The sequence below is a fragment of the Psammomys obesus genome, unplaced genomic scaffold (genome assembly GCF_907164565.1).
Source record: "Psammomys obesus unplaced genomic scaffold, mPsaObe1.curated_primary_1811, whole genome shotgun sequence".
In the NCBI taxonomy this organism is placed as follows: Eukaryota; Metazoa; Chordata; class Mammalia; order Rodentia; family Muridae; genus Psammomys; species Psammomys obesus.
Window position 1 is genome coordinate 31195432 of NW_026593286.1, and position 22288 is coordinate 31217719.

The window sequence follows — 22288 nt, forward strand, 5'->3', positions numbered from 1 at the left end:
TGAAGCCACTAACCCCAAGACAATAGGATTACTCCTGGAATCTCATGCTGGGAGAAGGAAAAGGTGACTGGTCAGACAGATTTGCAGGAGAGATTCAGACAGAGTCATGGTGATGGGCGGGACTAGACCTTTGCCAGGACAGCTTAGTTATGCAAGCCTCCTGCCTTCTATTTAAACCTAATTCATGTCAGGACCCACCCTGAAGATGAACTAGGGGTTACCGAACCTCTTTGTTCCTCTTCCCAGTGTGGCCACATTGACCAAATCTCCTTTTTCTGCTTTTCACTATTGTGTTTTTATCTAGTCTACTGAGGACAGGTGAGGGAGCCTAGCTTGCTGGCACTGCAGGGCTAGCAGCTGCTGGGGAGGAGGACTGCAGCCCCATTGCTAGCTCATTTTAAAAGGTTCCTTTCTTCTGCTGTGGCGTGTTCCTTCCGCTAGGGGACAGACGTCAACAGGGAACCGCAGGCACCAAGGCCCTCCTGTTCACAGTCAAGTACTGGCTGGCTTTCTTCAAAGCCCTCTTCACTGATAACGTCTTTCCTTATTCAAGAATGCCGGGAAGCCCAGGGAGGGGGGCTTCCTGCCCAGGCTGATGTGTGCATGGGTAGGGCAAAGGCTGCTCCATGCCTTCTAGCACATTTCATTCTCCTCAGGCTCGCCGGTGCCATCCTGTCACGCTGCAGTGAGCAGTCAGCAGTGTGGAACACACTGAGTTAAGCCCCTGAGTTTAAGTCAGGGCTCCCTACCTGCTTTTTTGAGTTTCAGTCTCCTCAGAGGGGCTAAGGATAGGACAAGCAACTAAGATCTAATGCAGAAAATAATCCTTCCCCAGAACAGGGAAAAGTAGAGGTCCTGAATGCCACAGACACCACCAAGATGCCCAAATCTGGGACAAAGCAGAACAGCCCACCAATAACCCTGGCAAGGGGAAGGTGCTCAGCAGGCAGCCTGGGGGCAGCATAAGCTGACCCGTCCACTAGTGCCACGTTTCCTCTGTGAGATGGAGAGGCCAGGCGGGCAAGGATGCCAGCTGGAGTGGCACACATCAACATTCCCTCTTGGGCCAGCAAGGACAAGCGTCAGACCTATCCGATTTACAGGCCGTAAGGAGTGTGGACCTAGTAACTCTGGGTAAGTCAGAGCCTCCATTTGCTCATCAATGAAATGGGCTTAACATTACCACCTACACCAAACAGTGGGACCCAGGGGGGTTTCTGTAAGGGCGCTTACACACTGCGTTTATCCAAGCATAAATAATTAGCGTTAAAGGAGACGGAGGCAGCCATATCAGCCCCTAAGTCAGGGACCCCGCCACGCCACCTCTTCCTAAGTGCCACTGCTTACGACTTGGATGGCAGTCTCCTTCTTCTAAATTAAGATGGCCATAGGGCAGGCCGGCTCTGCGTTCCATGTATGGCCTAGCTGCCACACCACCGCTTACAAATACAGGCAGAAACAGTGAGGTGGCGGGCTTGGAAAGTAAAAAGTCAACAAAACGCAGGAACTCCACTTCTCTTTCTCCTCCTGCCTGGGAACCCCACTCCCCAGTCGGCCACAGCTCAGTAGTTAACAACCACTTCTTAGAAACCATGGTTTATCCCCTGGCCTTGCGGTTAGTGCATGTCTGCCCGTAACCACTCACAGGGATAAAGGATGAAGCGAACCCAGTAAGACACCAGGGCTTTCTTCATTTAGAATTTATTTTGAGCTAAGTGAGCAGACTTGTCTCAGCACTTTCTAAATAAATAGATGAAGCAAATAAGAGGAGGCGCCTCCCCGGCCTAGCTACAGTCAGTTACTGGGTGCCTTCATAAGACAAGGCACCTGAGCGAAGCCCAAGGTGGGCCAGCGGATTCTAGGTGGGGTCGTTGCATAGGAAAGACGAGGGGGACGAGGCTGAGGTGGGTTTCTGAGCGTGTGCACCTGTGGAGTCACAGACAGCCTTGGGGGCCATCCTTTGTCTCGTTTGAGAAGCTCTCTTTGCTGTTCTGTCTCTGTGTGTATCAGGCTAGCCGACCCATGAGCTCCCAGAGGGTCCCTCCTCTTAGGAAGGCTGGGATTACATGCACTACGAGCCGGCATTTATTTGGGATCTAGGGATTTGAACTTAGGTCTTCACATTTGTAAGCATGCACCTTTACCCATTGCGCAATCTAATCCTACAATAGGTTTCTTTCTCTTCCTTCCTTCCTTCCTTCCTTCCTTCCTTCCTTCCTTCCTTCCTTCCTCTCTTCTTTCCTTCCTTTATTTTTTTTATTTAGGCTTGAAGACATCAGTTAGCACCCCCCCACCTCGAGTTAGAAAGCTATAAACTCGCAGCTACCAGGAGGCAGAGAATAGGGAAGAAAAGGAAGGACCATTCTCTGGGCACTGAGAACCAGGAGGGGCCTACAGGGTTTGTCTACTGCTCCTCTGAACGATCATAGCTTCCCTCTACCATTTTGGATGTCACATGCCCCTTGTCCCCTTGAGCAAAGCTAAGTGAGTGCTCTACTTCCCCTTGCAGAAATGTTCCTATTATGTAAGTGTTACTACAAGAAAATGATGTTTATTCAACATCTGCCCATTCCGTTAAAAGAAAAAAAAAAAAAAAAAAAACACATAAGGAGGCACGGAGAAACCCCGGGCCACTGCAATAAGAGGAAGTTTCTTAACTCTGCACAGTGGAAACTACAGGATTTGCTAGAAAATGTGACTTAGTCAGTTAGAGCATAGCAAAAATATCAGCAGAAGCAGAAGAAAAAAATACTTCCCCTTAGAAATCTGCAGATGCTCTCTGCCTGCAGATCAGGATGCAGGCTGCAGCTTTCACCAACTTCTCCAGAAACATGCCTGCCATGCTTCCCGCCATGGTGGTAATGGACTAAACCTCTGAAATCCCAGTGGAGCCCAGAACTTCCCTAACAGCATCCCTGCCCACGTTGAAGGCCTAAGTTCGGCAGCGGAAGGCTTTGCCATGGAGGTGAAGGAAGCCGATGGGGAACTATATGTCTGGGAGCTGTCAGAAGGTCCACCTTGTCCATACAAGATGTTTTTAGCGAGGACTGAGACTTGGAGCTGAAAGCAGACCAAGAGAATTCTAATGATGCTAATGACATCCAGGGGACCAAGCTTCACGAGCTAAAACCTTGGGTATGGTGTGCCCCATAAGGAGACATGATGTATGACCCCAGCTGGCATTATCCACCTCCACTCCTCTTTGGATGATCAATGCCCTCCTGCTGCTCTGAGCCCCACAAAGGGATCTGGGACCTCTCAGCTGACAGAAGCGCAGCACAATTTGAGCAAAGCCATGCCATCTCGTTTCTTCCCTGTTGACTAGCCACCTGAGCTAGTCATCAGCGGCCTTTAACCCAGCTGCTTGTTTTACTCTCAGGGGCAAAGGGCACATGAGTCAAAAGAAGGCTGATTCTCCAGGGGACAGAGCACGGCTGAGCAGCTGTGGGGCCAGGCCCTCTCTAGTCACCTGCTCCACCTTCAAGGTATGGACCTTGGGAGGTCTGCACTGAGCATTTACTGCCTGGAGCGCCATTCTGTGCATGGGTGTGCCTGGGGGAGGGACACATGTGCCATCATGTATATGGATGTGTGCAGATGTACATGTGTGTTGAGGCCAGAGGTCAACGCCCCGGTGTCTCCACTTTACTTTTTGAGATTTCCACGTGAGGTTTGTTCCCTCTAAAGTAACCAGGTCCATCCACTGTGCCACTGCATGTGGGAAATGCCTCACTCACCCCCTCTCCCCGGACCCCAGGGTAGTCCTCAGGCCCTCTGTTCCCCTCACTCATCTGCAACGAACTAAGTGCAAGGCCATGGCGGGGGGCGGGGGTTACAACTTAGTAGTTGTCCACTAAAGTTAAACAAACAAAATGAGAAAACTAACATTATCTGATACTTTGCTCCAGACTCTGACCTATGCCCTATATCTAACGCCATCACATAAGGGAAGCGCCCAATGTCACGAGCTGAGACAGGACAGAGGCACGATTAAAATCTGAACCATCTTCTGCCAGGGCCCAACTCTGTCTTGTAGGCGATTTAGCCCCACCCACAACTCAGGAACAGAATTCAGCACAGGCCCTGGGTGCTAGTCATGAATAACTGAGTTGTTTGGTTCTCGGCAGGTTGTGACTTCATCTTTACGAGTCCCTTAATGTAATATAGCTCTAACATGGAAAGCTGTGTATTTTAGACATTTCCTGGTGATAAGTGAAACAAGACCAACCACAATCAAAAGCAAAGGGACAATCCCACAATGTCCTTTAGAACAATAAGTGATTCATTGAGAAGTTATCTCCTCACTCATCTACGGAAGCTAATAGCTGAAACGGTGTCTCAGAGTTAGGGTCCCTATTGCTATAGAGACGCCATGACCAAGGCAGCTCTAATAAAGGAAGCATTATACAGGAAGTTTGCTTGAAGTTTCAGGTTGGTCCATTACCACCATGGCGGGGAGCAGACAGGCATGGCACTAGGGCAGTAGCTTGGGAGCTTTACCTCCTGATCCACGGGCAGCAGACTGGGCCTGTGACACACCCCACCCAACAAAGTCACATCTACTCCACCAAGGCCACACCTCCCACTCCTTCTCAAACAGCTGCCAACGGATGAGCCTATGGGGGCCATTTTCATTCAAACCATCACAAAAGGAAAGGACACTTCTCTACAGCTAGAGAGACACATTTCTCACACCTCCCAAAATAGGACACGAGGAAGCAGGATCGAAGCTGAAATCCTGGGAAATACAGTTTCATACTTGCTAATTTGACCTTCTCTTAGACTCTCTTTTCACAGAAATCTCCATGGTAATATTTCGAGCGAGTCATCTCTCTGACTCATGAATGTCGAGAGGTACGAAAGTCATGAACTACAGCGATCGCTCCTCTAAAAGAAGGGAGCGCTGATTAAATGACTGTTATTTCAGGCATCTAGACTCTCCTCGTTCTCTCTTGATGCACGGCCAGGGAGTGATTCACTCTGCTGCGTCAGACATCCAACACCTGAGCAGAACAGCTCAGATGCAAACGGTGGTGGCTCACAGGCTGATCAAAGGGAAGGCAGATCTAAGTGACACGTGGCACAAACACCAACCACATCCCTCTAAGTCAACAAAGACAACATGTTTTTGATGGCCCCAAGGAGGCTTGCACAGTCTATTCAAGTAGAAGGGTGAAACATCTGATGATACTAAAACCAGAATGCCTTTCGTTCTAAATGTCCCTTGCAGACCAGGGCCACCTCTAGCCACATTACCCAGGATGCGCAGATAAGACTAAAGACACACCAACTCCCACAACTTATAGTGTGTGTTGTGTTCCCCAAGTTCATCTCCTGTCCCTCCTAACACATAGCTCAATTAGTTTATCTACGTTTGTAGTAGTTAGCTCAAGCCACCTGATTAAGTACTGACCAATAGAATTGTGGGTAGAGATGACACACATCGTTCTCAGGCCAGGCTTCTAAAATCTGTGATGAGATCCTCTACACAGTTTCTACTTCTTCAATTGTCAGTCACATACAGAGGGCCCTACAAAGATTCCAAGGCCTCAAAAAGATGCTGGGACTACTGGCTGACCACATGGAACAAAGAGATCTCCTAGCCCGACCCACAACTAGACTATGACACAGCAGCGAAGCAGGCATCGCAACTGAGTGTACTCTGGTACTGCCGTCAGTGTTTGCCATGCGGACAAAGCTACCTCAATTGGTTATGATCATGCTGTAAGGAATCAGTGGCATCTACACCTACCTGTGTCATTGCCAATGCAATCGATGATCACGCAGATTCCTAAGGGCTTGCTCTGCATCCTGTAACTCTCTTCATGTATGTGCTAGAAAAGGAGGCAGGGACAATTAGAGACATTGGACACTTCTCTGTTCCCTACAGTCTCACTCAGGAGCCAACTCTTCTTTTGGGCTGTCTTAAACATCCCTTTGACAGGTGAATCACTCAACAGATGGAGGCTAAAGTCCTCACAGCTGACATTTCCCGTTAACGTCAAAGTTTTCCTCTGTTACGGTAATACGTTTAAGACAAACAGCTACATCAGTACTCAATTTTAGTGAGAACTGTAATCTCTTTGCCATGTGTCTTTGCAGAATAGAGATACTTTGGAAGAGAGAAGGAAGATGGTCAGTTGCTGTCACAGAAGCCTAAAGCAGCAACAAGAGACAACTGTTTAAGCCAGTACAAATGGAGGCCTTCCATTGTCTCCTCTTCAGAAGAGGAGGTTGTCAACCCAGACAAAAGCCAGGGCCCAGCACAGTTCAGCAAAGTGTCACTGTCCACTGGTTCAAGCAGTAGTCACCTGGCTGAGGTGAGAGCTACCACTTAGAATTTGCTTGTGTTCCAAAGCTCACTAACAATGTCCCCCTGGACATTATTTTTCTTTGCTATAGTCAAGATTCCCAGCTGATATGTTCTCAGGAAAATTATGCACAGGTACCCAGTCGTCACAAAGAATTTTTAAGAACAGTTTTGGCTGTTTGTTTGCTGGCTTGTTTTTTAAGATGTCAGTGTTCGTTCTAGTGAATAACTTGCATACACTACCAAATCAGAGAATTTATTCTTTACCGGAGGCGGAAACACTCCTGATTCCTGAATGGATGTCTTCACTGGTTTTCCTGGGGGATAAGAGAGAGAATCATTTACAAAGCAGAACTAAACCACACCCATGCCAGCCAAGTTCTTTTTATCATGACTGTTTTCTTTGTCCTTCTGGTTTTCCTCCTGTTCTTTCTCCAGCTAAACTCAGCCTAAAGTTCTAACCTCGAATGGAAAAGCCTGACCCAAAGAAAAACTCAAGAGCCCTGATACTCCAGGACTATGTAGAAAAAAACATGATGAGCGAGTGAAAGCAGGCCCTTTACCCTCCTCAAGGAGACCACCAGGTGGCCGGAGAGTTTTTAACCTGATAAGGAGAATTTTAAAATGTCACTTCATGATACTGATGGCTTTCCTACATGAGCCAAAACTAAGGGCAACATCTAAAGAGACCAGCTTTGGAGCGTGCGGGAGAGGGGGGCTGATGTGTGTGTGCTATATACAGAACAGATGGTCAATGTTTTCATAGTTCAGTGATGCTAGGAGATGAGAAAATAAAATGTCAGCAGCAAGACAGAGCTCAGCAAGCCTGGAGAGTGCTGATGAGCCCACAGCAAACTCGGCTCCACAACAATGACTCACTTAGCCTGCCCAAGTGTGGGAAGCACTGGGCTTTGAAGGCACCACGAGAGGGCTGGCTCACACCTTGGCACTGAGGAGCTGTCATCCTGTTATCTCATTTAGTGTCCAGCCCAAGACTGCTGCAAAGTGAGAAGTGATGTCTAAAGATAAGGAAGAAAAAAGAAACCTTACCAGTGTCTGTTAAGACTCGGGGGAAATGAATTGGGTTGCTTGGTTTTGTTTTGAGTCTGGTCTTGCTTCAGAGGTAGTCTCTTGATATGTAGCACACATATCAAGCTGGCCTCCTGCTTCAGCTCATGGATGCTAGGATCATAATCCTGTGCTACCATACTCAGCTTTGAACCAGTCTCTCCCTCTCCTTCTCCCTCACCTTCTCCCTCTCCCCCTGCCTCTTCCTCTCCATCTCCCTTTCTCTCTGTGTGTGAGTGTGAGCATTGGTGCATCCATGTGCAGGTGCAAAGCACCCCTGCTTTCACATGTGGAGGTCAGACACTGATGTCAAGTGTCTTTCTTAATCACCTTTTATCTTATTTATTACAGCATCTCTCATGGAACCCAAAGCTTAACTCACATAGGCTGGCTGGCCAGCAAGCCCCAGGGATCCTCCTGTCTCTGTCTCCCCAGTGCTGGGATTACAGGCACGTACCACTGCACTTGGCTTTTGTATGTGGGTGCCAGAGATTGAACTCAGGTCCTCACGCTTATGTAGAAAGCATGTCACCAACTGACCCAATTCCCCCGACCCTGAGGGAGATTTCTAAAGGGTGCTAGCAATATCCTTTAAGATAAATTGTGCTAGCAATATCCTTTAAGATAAAGTGTGCAATTATTCTTTAAGATAAGTTTGTTTGGTTGGTTTTGGTTTTGCTGTGGGTTTATGGGGTTTTGTTTGTTTGTTTGTTTGGTTGGTTGGTTTGCCAAGACAGGGTTTCCCTGTGTAGCCCTGGCTATCCCGGAACTCGCTCTGTAGACCAAGCTGGCCTCCAACTCAGAGATCCACCTGACTCTGTCTGCTGGAGTTAAAAGCGTGCTCCACCACTAACTGAAACTTTTAGAAGTTTTTTTAAAAAATAATAAATCATTAATTAAAAAAAAAAAAGTATGACAAAGACATCTGTTGCCTGACTGCTCACATTGGTCCAGGCTGGGAAAAAGTCACAAGCATGAAACTGGTTAAGTCAATTATGATACATGTGATTGCATACTCTACCATGTTTAAAAGGCTAAGAGTAGTTGCTATGCGTTTGACATAACTATGCAACCCATTTATTTTAAAATGGATGATTAAATAACATATACCTAATATAGACTAACATGTACAGACCTTTTTCTTGTCATTGTTCCATAAAGGATAAAGTATAAAAACTATAGCAATCCATCGCACTGAGCATTGTAAATAACCCAGAGATGGCTTAAGTGAGGAAGGGAATGTGGTCAGGTCATATGCAAACACCACACCTTCCTGTAGAAAAGACACGAGCATTTGCAGATTGTAGAGTCCACGTGTGCCCTGGAACAAAGTACCTATAGACACTGAGGGACAAGTGTGTATTTTCTAGGTAAAGGTCGAGGGGTTTAAATCAACCGCTGGAGAGGTTGTAGCTCAGTGGGCGAGCACTTGACCAGCATGTATGGGGTTCTAGGCCGAACCCCCAACAGCTGAACAGAAACACAAGCATGTAAATCAAATACCAGCCGGGCGTGGTGGCCCAGGCTTGCATTTCCAGCACTGTACAGGAGGGTGGTTGGCAGAGGCCTCTCTGAGCTATGTAATGAGACCCTTTCTAGCAAAAATTAACAGTGGAACAAAACAATCCAAGCATGAACTGCGGCTACCTCTGCTGTATGAAACCAGGAGGAAATTTTACTTGATTTTCTTCTGTTATAACAATCACTGTTCACTTTAACAGAAAAGAAACCCCGCAAGATAGGCTGCTCACGGCATTCTGGTTACTGCCCAGCCTGCTGTCCCCTTGGCAAGTACTCAGACTATATCCCCTGTGGCAGGGACACGCCTATCTCAGTGGCTTGGCATCTCAGCTGAAGATCTGGGAGCCAGATAAAACGTGGTCACCACGACCATCATGACCTTGCTGTAGGAATCAGTTGGAAGTTCAAACCGGCCTGAATCCACTATCTTAAGCTTCTTAGTTGAAAGCCAACTTAAAGGAACGCCTTCCCTTCCATGAGTGAGTTGAGTCCTGGTCAAAGCAGAGAGGCGGCTCTCCTAACAGTGCCAGCAGGGGCCAGGAGGCCCAAGTGCACACCAGACCAATCTGTGATAGGGTCACAGAGGGAAAAACCCATCTGTTTTACGTTCCTAAGCAAGCTTTCAGGGTGCTAACTCTTCCACCTCACCAGTGTTTTAAGAAACAGGCTGTAGCTTCAGGAATTAATTCTGTTCTCAACAGTTTTCGCTGGAGAGAGGAACGTTGGGTAGGGGAGCAGCAGGCGTGAGCGGCACCATCTGGCTAGCCGGGTAAAATGGTTCTCAGCTTCCAGGAGCACCTGCAGGCTACACACGCGGCACCCACATGGCTTCCGTCAGGGCGCTGCCTCGCTCAAAGCGCTCGGGTGCCCCTCTCACGTCCGTGCCCCTTTACCGCGCACACAGCCAATTCGAAAGGCCCCTAGGGAGCACTGGAGCCCTCCATATTCCACAGGGGCCTGCTCATGTTGGCTTGAAATGCAAGCTACCTCACCAGGGTAAGGCTGAGTCTTGACACTTTCGAAAGGCCTCAGTGCAACAACAACAACAAAAACCTTTTATTTTATTTTATGTTATGTGATAAACTAGGGCAATGGTAGTACATCTCTGTAATCCCAGCACTCAGAAGACTGAAGCAGGAGGACTTGAGTTTGAGATTAGCCTGGGCTACCTCATAAATACCAGCCCAGCCAGGGACACACAGCAAGGTTCTGGCCCCCCCTCATAGAAACATAAAAATAAACATGCAAATAAGTAAGTAAGTAATATTTTAGGTAATGCATGAGCTCAAGTGCTGCTGTTTTAATTAAGACCATGCAGATTGAAATGAACAGTCTTTAAATTGCCATTTCTTTTCTGTCTTCTCCGGAGTGCCCAGCTCAGCCCTTCTTCTGGCTGCTAGAAGTTCGGTTTTAGGTACCTTATTACCGTGGTTGGATTAACGTTTACCATAGTCTGGTTATAGCTGCGTTTCAGATGTACAAATGTCACTTCACTCACAAACCCAGGCGAGGCGATGCCTGAGGATGTCGGTGCTCCTCAGATTTAGATGAGCTAAGCCAGAGTAACTGTGTCAGTGAGTACATAAAATGTGTTTTCTGCTCCTTGAGAGCTTCATTAAAATACGTGACTAAAAGAAATAGCCAGCTCTAAAATAAAACTTCTCTTTCCTTTTCTTTCTGTTTCTTGTTTTTAGATGGCAGGGTCTCAGTATGTTGCTGGTCTTGAACTCCTGGGATCAGGAGATCTTTCTAGTTCAACCTCTCAAGCAGCTAGGTCAATAAGCTTGGACCACCACACACAGTAATGTGTCATTTTTTTTCCCCAGTGCTGGAGATCAAACCCAGGGCCTCATTCACACTAGGCAGGTGCCCTATCACTGAACTATACCTCAGCATCTTGTACTGAAGTTAAACATTTATAAAGAATAGAGAAAAGAAATTGATGGCTTACTTTGAATGCCAAGGCGTTCCACAAATCTTTGTTCTTTACTTCTCCCATTCTGGAGCTTCAAATATAAAAAAAGAAGGTCATATTGTGTTAGTTTCTTCAGAAGCTCACTATGTTACACCTCTTTAAATAGCTCAATATTTTTACACAGGAGGGGAAAAAAATAAAAATATCACCTTCACGGTTACCTAAAAACGAACTGCGGGGACTATTAACTCCATAGATTCCATATTTTATTGTGAGAGATCAAGTCACTCTCCCAGTAAGCAATGAAAACACTATGAAGGTGGAACTATATTTAAACTGCATACTACACTGCTTCAAAACAGCTGTGAGCCAGCGGTTATAGTACAGCACAGGTATCAGCACGGCCCCTCCAAACCTAGAATTTGCTGGGACCTGAGACTGACGCTCGGTCTAGTCCTTTAACACAGGGTCAAAGCACAGCATGGCGACTGTGAGTTTTAGGCTATACACCTCTGGCTGCGAATCCTGCCTCTGCCAGTTCACACCTATGTAGCCTTGAACCAGTCACTTTACCCCTCCAGCTGCTTCTTCAGAGGCAAAAGTGAGGATTAGAATGGAATAGAACCTACCACGTGTTCGGGAGTTTTGTTTTCTATTGCAGATGAGTGTTTTGCATGCCTGTATGTGCCTGTGTGCGTGCCTGGTGTCCATGGAGATCAGAAGAGGCACCAGACCCTCTGGAACTAAAGTTATAGACAGTTGTGGGCCATGGTGTGGGCGCTGAGAATCAAACCTGGGCTCTAAAACACCCAACATAGAGTAGCGTGCATAGAAGCACTTAATAAATGTCTATTCCCAAAGCCCTGAGTCCAACTGGTAGCCCCACCAAATAAACAAGGAACGTTCAATTACGGCTTTTTAAAGTGATCTCTGAGCTACAAGATCAGTGATACGTGGGCACGAAGCACCCCTCAAAGACCGAACTGATCCTTCTCTTCTCTCAGAGGTCGGACCTCTATAAGGTGTCTGCACGTCCTGACTGCTCATATTTCAACAGCAGCTGACCTCTTTAGCTAACCCCACCAAAGAAAGACACACACTATCCTGTTACACTGCATTCTGCGGGTGCGTCTGCGTGTAAACTTCAAGAAGACAGGCAAGCGAGGGCTCCTCTCAACCCAGGAACAATCGTGACTTAGAGCCGGGTAACTGTCACCCCGCCCCAAACAGACGCACATTCACTTTTCCGTGCTAACGAAAAGGCATCAAAATCACAGCTAGACTCTCAAAGCATCCCAGCGCAGTCAGATGACTTGTTTGATTTCGCCACGCCTCAGATTCTTGTAATTTCTGAAGCACTCATGTAGCCTTATATGAGTCAAAATTTAACCCAGTTATATGAGTAGTTCCTAAATCTCATGAGAGAGTTACCAGTGCTTGCTCACTAAATGAGAGATCAGGTCACGTGCCAGGTACAGCAGAGGGATTCCGGCTACGGGGACGGCGAAGATGCTTAGCCGTGCTTGCACAACAGAAACACAGTAGTGGAGCTACAGATGGACGGGGTTTAACTAAGAGCGACAGTGTGAACAATAAACAGGCAGTGGGTGAAAGAGCTCAGGAAACCTGAAAGGACTGTACTGTAACTTAGTGTCAGAGGCTAGAAGGACAAATGAAAGCCGGACATAAGGAAGAGACGACTGCAGTTTACAGATGTAACAGGACATGGAAAGAGCACAGCCCAGGCCTGGCCTGCAGGAGGTGGGTGTGGACAAGCACTGTGCTTTAGAAGTACCGTGTCCTTCTTTTGCTGAGGGAGTGGGGATGGCAGTACAATCCTTACGAGCCTTTCAGCTTTGCAAATCTATTGCTCAGTGTTAGCTCCTAGCACTAGTGTTCTCCCAGAAACTGTTGATAAAATGTTTCCATGATACACATTTATAGAAGTGTTTGTAATTCAACCACAAGGCTCTGGTCTAAGTGTTCACCTCAAAGTCCACATAACTTCAGCTGCGGTGAGGTTAATATTCCACCACTGTTCTTCTCCCGATAAAACATTAGCCAGGGGTCAAGCCTAAGATGATTTGTGCTCCTTGGAACACAGCCATAAAGACCATGAGAAATTTATGATCATGAACTAGAAAAAGGAATCTTTTGTTACATCACTCAGTAAAAGTTTGCCAATTTTTAAATTATTAAGACACACTCAGTAAAAAGGCAAATGGGAGATTGGAGAGACGGCTCAGAGGTTAAGGGTGCTGACTTGCTCTTTTGGAGGAGTTCAATTCCCAGCACCCACATTGCGGGTCACAACTGCCTGTAACTCCAGTTCTAGGGGATCTGATGCCCTGAACACACATGGTGCATATAAATTTATGTAGTCACAAATGCATACACATAAATAAAAAATAAGAAAAATATTTTTTATTTCTTTCAAAAATAAAATGCACAAAGAGGTCAAGAACCAGGGTATTTATTTTGTAACATTGTTTCTAGTAACAAAAGAATGGAGGCAATCTATACATCAGCAAGAAAGAACTAAGTAAATTTTGGCACATGTAGAAAATGGAAGCCATGAGCCCTCCTGGCAGGGCATGCCTGTGTCAGCACTTAGGAGACTGAAGCAAAAGGAGGGTCATTACAAGTTCAAGGTCCATCTGGGCTATGTAATGAATTCCAGGCCACCCTGAGGGAGATCATGCCTCAAAAGAAAATAAGAGGCAGGGGGCGGGGGCACTCATTCCAAATAATACAAATAACAATTAAATAAAGACAATCTCACATGAAGCATATAGAACAATTTCATAAAAGTCTGTGCTCAGAAAAGTAGGTGTGCTAGGCTACCACTTGCACGAAAGAAGACACGCTGTGTGGGTAGACTACCTCTGCCTGGTTTTAGAAGACACTGGTCAAGAATAGTCGCCCTAACAGAAAGGAACTGGGACATGAGTATTATGGGGTAGGAAGAAAACTTAACTTTAAAATCTCTTCAGGGACATTTTAATTTTTTTCTGTTTATATGTACACCTTATCTGTTTTTATTTTAAAAGTTCAACCTTCAAAGAAACAAAAAAGTGAAAAAATATTCAATTGTATAAATAGACACATTCGCTAATGCAAATAGGAATGAGATGGAAAACATCCCAAAATATTGACAGTAGCCGTACCTAAGCAATAGATACATGAATTATTTTCTTGTCATCTATCTCTTAAAACTCTCCAAATATATTATTGAACATCGCTACTAAGGTTTAAAATCCTAGGAAGCTGTACACATTCATCATCAAGTACATGTCTGTCATAATTTGTTCAGCTGGTACAACACATGAAATGAGATGTCTATGTTCATTACATGTCTGAAACTGGTTCAGGCTGGTACTCCGTACACTGGCTCCAGACTCACCCTTGAATTATATAAAGACTCCTTGATACTCAAGTTTGGGAGAGAAGCCTGGAGAGAATTCATATTCGACTCTATTCCTTGACCTGGGGAGACAGAGAAAGGGGCTAAGAGTCATACATTATCAAATGAATCTTCAATAGTGCCTCAGGCCTGGGCAACTGTCACCAACCTGCACCACCTGAACTCAAAACACCAGCTAGATGACTCTTCTGCCATCAGTAAGAATGATTGGAAAAGGGCTGGAGGACTGATTCCAGAGGTAAAAGCACTTGCCACCAAGTCTGGCAACCTAAGTTCAATCCCCGGAACCCACGTGGTAAAAGAAATGTCTTGGTTTTTCGAGACAAGGTTTCCCTGTGTTGTCTTGTCTGTCCTGGATTCACTCTGTAGACCAGGCTGGCCTCGAACTCACAGAGATCTGCCTGTTTATGCTTCCCTGAGTGCTGGGATTACAGTGTGCCACCGTGCCTGGCTTATAAACATACTCTTAAATTAAAAGGCAAACTGAATGCCATTCCTGTCATTCAGAACGAGGGCAGGCTGCCGTGTAACTCAGCGGGCCTCCGTCATGATCTCTATGCCATGACCCAATGGTAACAGTGACCCACTAAGAGAATCCAAGCTGAGGCTGAGGCTGGGGCTGGGGCTGGGGCTGGGGCTGGGGCTGGGGCTGGGGCTGGGGCAGAAAGGGGAGGTGGTGTAAAGGAGAAGGCTGAGCCCCTTTATTAAAGAAGGAAATCAAAAGGGACCTTTCCCATGCCTCTGAATGAAACACAGCGCACATGTAGGGCGGCGATCAGACCGGGCGACACCACCCAGAGATGGATGGGCATCATCAGGGCCCTCCTGGCACCAGACAGGGTTCAACCTACAACCAAGGTCCTGAACGTTTACGGCCTCTCTGCCTGTGAAAAACAGAGATCCACACACCCTGTAGAGCCCAGAATGTTAAGAAATGCTTGGTGGCAGTTTTCAGAGGGAGGAGATTGGCCAATGGAATTGGGACGTTGGGATATTGATGGCTATAGAGGAACATAACCCTCTTGACACAGGCTACAGGGAGGGCTGGGATGCTTGGGGGCTGTTTCAAGCACGCGTGCAACCGATGCAGCCTCACTGACCATTCCTGCCGTGCCCAGAGTAAAGTACGGAAGACCCCAGAGAAGCCAAAACTCTCTTACCGGACTGAGTGTACTTTTGGATTTTTGTCTTCAGGTCCATTCTGTGGATGTTCTTCAGGCACTTTTCTAATAGAGTCAGCTGATCCGAAGCAATCAGATTCAGTTTCTCCAGTTCAACCACCAGATCCAAGAAACTCTAAGAGAGCCATCAACAAAGAAACACATGTGAGTGGAGCTGGACGGTCCCTGGGGGAAACTCTAGGCCATCTGGTCATAACAGCAGGAAAAGGTGACAAGATGAGACCTTCCCATGACCCTTGTTGATCCCAATCCAGACAGCTCCGCCCAGAACAAATAACCCTCCTGAATTTGAGTCAAAGAGCTGGGGTTGGGGGAGGCTGAAGCACCACCTCAGGCGGTGGACTGCTTGCTCAGCATGAACGATGCCCGGGTTGATCCCCAGCACCACATAAACCAGATGTGCCGGTGAACATCTGTAATCCCAGCACTCAGGAGATAGAGGCAGGAAGACCAGAAGTTTTAAGATCATCCCAGAAGTTTCAAGGCCATCCTCTGCTACACAGTGAGGCCAGCCTGGACTACAGGATAGTGTGTGTGTGTGTGTGTGTGTGTGTGTGTGTGTGTGTGTGTGTGTGATTAGAGGAGTGGTGCTAATCCTTTGGCCATAAACCTGTCCCAGGACAGACAGACACAAGGGCTGTTTTTCTTCAACATGGAGTCATTAATGATCAGGCCTAAGAATAAGCTCTTCCTGAGATAATACTCTTATAAAAACCAAGACCGGCATCATACTAAATGCAGTAAGGGCATCCCAGAGTGGGGGTGGGGCAGGGTGCTGAAAAGAGAATGTGACTAAGGGAAAGATTGATATAAGAAATCCTCATAGTGCCGTTTGAAAGTTCTTCAACTGCTTTCATCAACGCTCAGTGTTCCAGATCATTCTGACTGAATAGGTGGCTATGAGGAGGAACAGGACTCTCCTACTCACTCCACTGAAACCACCAGCGTCATTAAAGAGCTATATTTTGAGAGCAAGCATTGCTTTGGATTTTATTTTGCTCACATTTAACCCCTGGCTACTTACCTGTTATTTTACAAAGACAGTAAGCATAATTAATTATACAGAAATGGCAGGAGTTGATTAGAGAGCCGCCTCCCAGCCCCCCAAGACCCCTGTTTTCATTTTCTTCCTCATTCTGCATTTGCTGTGGGGACAGGCCTGAGGAAACTCCCAGAGGCAGGGGAGCCACCCGCAAGAGTGTCACCACCAGGGATGTAGTTCCCCTTGCCTCACCCACAGGTTAGGCAAGCCAGGTGGGGTTATCAGGAAGCACTCCTCAGCAATCCCAACAGCTCTAACCCCCACGCCCGCCACTTCCCAGACAGATGAGTCAGAAGGAGCGACACCTCCCACACTCCCCCAAACCACCTCCAGGCGCTGCTGAGGGCGAGCAAGAGGAGCGGACCAGCAGGCCTCTCGGGGCTCTGCTCCACACAAGCAGAAGAGAGCGGCCACATCAGAGAACTGACACAAGCCAGGCCTGTGGATTTTGCAGATATCAGGACCAAATCAAAACATAAAAGAAAACACCCAAGGCCAGGAGACAGCAGTAACCTATTTTCTTCTCAATTAAAGACCGGATCTCTTGCTGCTGATGTGATGGAAAACCACCTCAGATGTGTGGGAACACTCTCCTCTTTTATACCACAAGGAGCAAAGCCCTACTTCCGGTGGCTTTTTGAAACAGGACCCCCACACACACCAAAAAGAAAAAAGGACCACTCACCTTGTCCTTGGCCACCTTGCCTCGCCCTGTGTAATCTCTTGTAAGGAAGACTAATGAGGAGACATCAGATTTATCCAGACTCTCACCAATTTCCATCATCAGCACCCTGCAAACCACAAAAGTTTCTTTAGTAAACCCAGACAGGAAGCTCAGAGCCCATGCTTCCCCTAGGGTAACAATCCCCTGGACTCTGCCCTGACTCCATCAAACAGGGAGCCTTGATACTTCCCCAGGGGGTTATAAGAAAATTTCAAAAAGAAGACTGATCTTCTTCCACTTGTTCGTTTGGTTTGGTTTTCAGAAACAGGCTCTTGCTGTGTAGCTCTGGCTAGCTACACAGTAGCTGTCACTGTGTAGACAGATCAGCTTCCAGCCTGCCTCACCCACCTGCCTCTGCCTCCCAGGTGCTGGGGTTACATGCATGTACTACCCCACCTGGCCCTCCATTGGCTTGCACTAGGACACAGTACTTCCCCCTTTTAACTAACAGCTCTGAGAACAACTGGGAAAGTAGAGACTTCCCTGAAAAAAACCCCTAGGTCTCCACAAGTAATAGTGAAATGAAACAAATGAGTAATGGGAAAGAGATTTAGAGTAGCCTTGTCCTCTGTTTGACAAGCTCTGGGTGACACTGCTCTAAGAACCATACTCTGAGTCTCAGGGTTCTAAAACAAGTATCTTCAATTTACAAAAAGTAAAGTGTCCGCCATGGGGCTTCTGACCACAAATGTTTAGTCTAGAAAGCCAGAACGAGGTCGCCTCTGTTCTGGCCGGAGCAGCCATGAATGACACTTTATCAGGACTCCTTGGATGCCTCATGGCACTGTGAGGAAGGCTGTTTTCCCAGGTAGACTCTCACATTCTTAGGGATGTGAGTCTTCAGTTCTTTCCTGCCCCAAGCTTAGCTGGACCCCTGGCCTGTGCTGATAGGAGGCCTGCTGAAAACATGGACGAATGGGTCAATCGCTTCACCCCAACTGCCAGCCTCTTCCAGAGGGCTTGATGTTCCATTCCTACTCACTGCACCTGAACCTAGTGTCTGAGACCCAGTCAGTGTCCCCCAAATGTGTGAGATCACTGACATCAGGCAATGGCTGAAGAGATGAAAAATTAGCAAGAATAACAATAACCCCAAGCATCTTCCCTGTGCCACTTGGTACACTATCCGAAGAGACGCATGAACTTGTGAAGCGACGTGATGGTTTGTGGTACTGGGATTCAACCTAGAACTTTACACAGCCTAAGCAAGCGTCTACCACTGAGCTCCAGCAAACATCCCCACATCCGCTCTGCCTTTTCAGCAGGGTCTTCCTCAGACTGGCCTTGAACTCACAGTCTTCCTGCCTCAGTCTCCTGAGTAGCTGGAGTTGTGGGTCTTTGTCACCAGGTGTAGCTGGCTGAGCTCTATTGTTCTTTACTTTGTAAGGCTAGAAACTGACTCAGCTTGTATGGGCTGTGACCGGTACGTCAGGTTTAACAGAGGCCTTCCAACTCCAGCTTCAGCACTTTCCAAAGCCCATGCTGCCTTCAGCTCTTTTCAGAAGTTTTGATAATAGACACCATCTCCAAATACATATTACACAACCAAGTGAGCTAGCGGTCTGGAGGAACAGGAAGCAATCAATTTAAAGAAACAAGGTCACTTTGTTGCCTCAGAAAACTCAGTCCTTCCAGGGGAGTAGCTCGGAGGCTTTGGACTTAAGGGTCTCTGACAGTTGGTCCAACTTTAACCAGAAGGGTAGTTCATGGAAGAAAGGTCTGTCTTGAGCTCCTCAGTGCCAGAAAGAGAAGTACAAGAAGGAACACTGCAATAGGAACCACCCTACTGCACTTCCTTGGCTAGCCAGGGCAAGGGCGGAGGAGATTTAGAAAGGGTCACAGTTCTATGAAGGCAGGAAGTTTACTCAGGCTTGGTATTTCCTTTCTCAGTACCAGAAATTTTCAAAGCATTACAGCTCCTACACCATTGGTGGCTGGCAAGAGAGCATGACACTATACTTCCTTCTTCCTTCTTGTCAGTCTGTCCTTTGGGCAAGCATACACCATCTGCTCTGTCCACCTCCAGTACGATCTTTTTCCCAGTTGCTTACCCATTATACAGCCTTTTTTTTTTTTTTTTAATTCAAACAAGCTATGATTCCACATCTGAGGCAAGAGGATTACTGAGTTGGAGGCCCAGCCTTGGCAACACGGTAAGTTCTAAGCTAGCCTGGGCTATAACAGGCTACTAAAGAACAATGCAAAGCAAACAAACAAACAAACAGAATCCAGAGACGCCAGGTAGTGGTATGACAGGTAGTCCGGCCAGAGGCAAGAGGACGCGATGGGGTTCTTCTCACTGCCCTCACCATCCACACCACCCATCTCCCCTCCCCCAGTGCATCCTGGGCTGGAGCTGGTGAGTTACCTATAATCAGAAACAAGGTGAGGGCTTCTGCTCAAGTGAGCCTCCACGGTCGCTTTGTCAGTCTTCAGAATCCTCTTGAGCAGGTCAAAGCGCCTCACTCTGTAGAGCAGTTCAGCCAAGGCAGCGAAAGACAGCAGGCCTCTCTCACTCAAGCTCCCTAGGAGGTCCCTGACATTAGGTGGAGCCAGGTTTTCGGCAGCATCTCTACATAAGAAGAGCATCATCTCCTTCTCTTCCTCGTCAAGACACTCTTCCACCTGGTGAATGACCTCAGCGGACACGGGACCCAGCGCCATGCTCAGCACCTCAGCAGCCAAGCTCTCACCCGGCTTCCATCCACTCAGCAGGGCTCCTCGAACCGTGAGAAGCCGACACCATTTCTGCGGGCTTTCTTCATTGCTTTCAGAGTTCTTGCAATAGAGGCACTCTGTGATGAGAGAACGCTTTTAATCCTCTTATCAAAACACTTAACGCCTGAGAGTCAAAGCACAGGATGTTCCTTTCCTACTGCTCTCCCTCAGTGACAAGATTTGAGTCTCCCTTTTAAGTCACCAGAAAGAGATGCTCAGGAGACAGCGTCAGAGACTGACACCAAAAGCCAAGAGACACAGAAGAAAACCCAGACAGTCAAGGAAATGAAATTAAAGACAAAAATCATGTCCAAAAAATCCCACATGGTTTAGTGAGAATGTAAAGTACCAGAGGGGAAATCACTGCTGGGGAGCTAATGACTAATGACGAAGTTACGATGACAGGCCTCACGGGAGGGGGAAAAAAAGTCCAGTAAGCAGCTGACTTGAGAAACTTGTCATAGAGGTTACCGCCCACTCTCCTAGGCCCCACAAAAGCGTCCTAAACAAATGAACAAGAAGAGGCTTCTGTCCTCTCCCCGCTCCCCTTCCCCAGTTGCTGTCTCACTCTTACACCCCTCGCTCACGTCAGTAAACGCTGCTGCACGCCCCCCCCCACCCTTGCTCACAATTTCATCATGAATGCCCACCATGAATGCCTGCCGGTGGGGCCGGATGAATAGCTTTGTGGGTTCTGATTAGGTCCTCCGACCTTGAGCTCCAGGAATGAACCAGATCCAATCCTCACTACACTGCTCCATGGCAGCAACGGCCGTCAAAACGCTCGCTGGCATCAATGGATGTAGCTGGAAGGCTTGGCAGGAGCACGCTTCCGGTGAGAGCTGCTGAGATGTCCAGCTCCAGGCAAGACTGTATACTGTCAACCTCTTCTATCAGACTGAGCAGTTCTAAACTTTAGGCTACAAATGATAACCACTGACTATTCTTTTGGTTTTAATTTTAAAATACATTTATTTGTTTGTATGTATGTAGGCAGGGAATGAATGGGTTTCTGGGCATGCCACATGCAACTGGAGGTCAGAGGCCAACTCTTAGGAGTCAGTCCTCTCCTTTTACGTGGGTCCGGGGATTGAATTCAGATCATCAGTATTGGCAACAAGCACCTTTATCCACTGAGCCATCTTGCCAGCCCTTATACGTGAGACCTTGTCCCTGAGCAAAAAATAAACAAACCACTCTGATCTCAAAGGAAAAAAAACAGACACATAACCCAACTCTTAGTTGATAATGGTTTCACATATTTTGTATAATGATATTTAAGTATTTATCTAAGATTGGTATGTCAATTTTAACACCCATTTACTCCAAACTTAAACAGAACTACTTATAACTAAAGGATTGAAACTTACAAGAATCTTCTTTCAATGTAGCAAAAGCAGTGCTCAGAATTCTTAAGAAAAAAAAAAAAAAGGCTCCATACCAAATGTATGTCTCTCAGATGTCAAGAGCCTGCATATGCCCTTCACAGAACAGCGCTGCCAGTGCCTGCGACAAGAAGGCAACATCCTTTTCTATTCCCTAGAAGCTGTAACGTTCTTAGTAAGCGCTATTATACATTAACCTCTAAAATAGTTACATGTACAACAAGAGGTAAGGGGGGAAACAAAACGAGATCGCTAAACATAAGAGCGAGAAACAGTACCCAAAGTCTCCAGGCATTCTTGAAAAAGAACCAAACAAAACTAGCAGAAACAAACGGCTCAATTCTGCCCGCAAAGGCAGTCATCTGACTGGGGTGGCTCATTGCAAATAAAGCAGCGCCTTCCGGCGTTAACCCGGGGGCAGCTTCTGTCAGGTCTCCCCGACGGTCAGGCCCACGGTGCCTTCCGCCAGCCACCAACACTCCGGAGTGTAAGAGCACCGCTGTGCTATCTCCCGCTGCACTCGCACCCAATACCAGTTACTCAGGGGAGCCTCCGGTAGGGTAACAAAATATCAGAAGGAAAAACAGGGATCCCTGAGCAGAGCCAGGCCACCTCAACGCAGCAAACCTCTGTGTCTGGAAGCTGGTGTCACCGTGGGCCACTCTCTATGGCTGTGGACACTGGACATGTGACAGAGAAAAAGTACAGAAATAAGGGGTTTAAGCGGGATCAAAATAGTCACTGTCTTGTTGGGTTTTTTGTTGTTGTTGTTACACCCAGGCCATGAAATTATCATAAAAAGTTCCCCAAAAGACTAGAAAAGTCAGCAAAGCCTTCTGAAGCAAAAGCCCTTCAAAAGATCCCCTTCCTAACAGAGACAGAGGATTTCTCTTTCTTTCTTTCTTTTTTTCTTTCTTTCTTTCTTTCTTTCTCTCTCTTTCTCTTTCTTTTTCGTGTGTGTGTGTGTGTGTGTGTGTGTGTGTGTGTGTGTGTGTGTGTG

At 47.0% G+C, this 22288-nt stretch overlaps 1 protein-coding gene across 8 annotated transcripts in view; it reads right to left on the reverse strand.

Moving 5' to 3' along the window:
• Window positions 1-22288, reverse strand: part of Cflar (CASP8 and FADD like apoptosis regulator) — a 74518-nt gene that overhangs the window by 7700 nt on the left and 44530 nt on the right. For 7 of the 8 annotated variants that reach the window (XM_055616565.1, XM_055616563.1, XM_055616560.1 and 4 more), the window contains 7 exons: window positions 19554-19980; window positions 17147-17252; window positions 15399-15534; window positions 14218-14300; window positions 10851-10905; window positions 6578-6627; window positions 5753-5834 (listed from right to left, as the gene is read on the reverse strand). In XM_055616565.1, coding sequence (XP_055472540.1) covers window positions 5753-5834; window positions 6578-6627; window positions 10851-10905; window positions 14218-14300; window positions 15399-15534; window positions 17147-17252; window positions 19554-19849 — 808 coding nt within the window. In that variant the 5' untranslated portion in view covers window positions 19850-19980. Of the gene's footprint in view, window positions 1-5752; window positions 5835-6577; window positions 6628-10850; window positions 10906-14217; window positions 14301-15398; window positions 15535-17146; window positions 17253-19553; window positions 19981-20553; window positions 22243-22288 lie in introns of those variants that run through there. The other variant, XM_055616566.1, reaches the window with a different exon arrangement.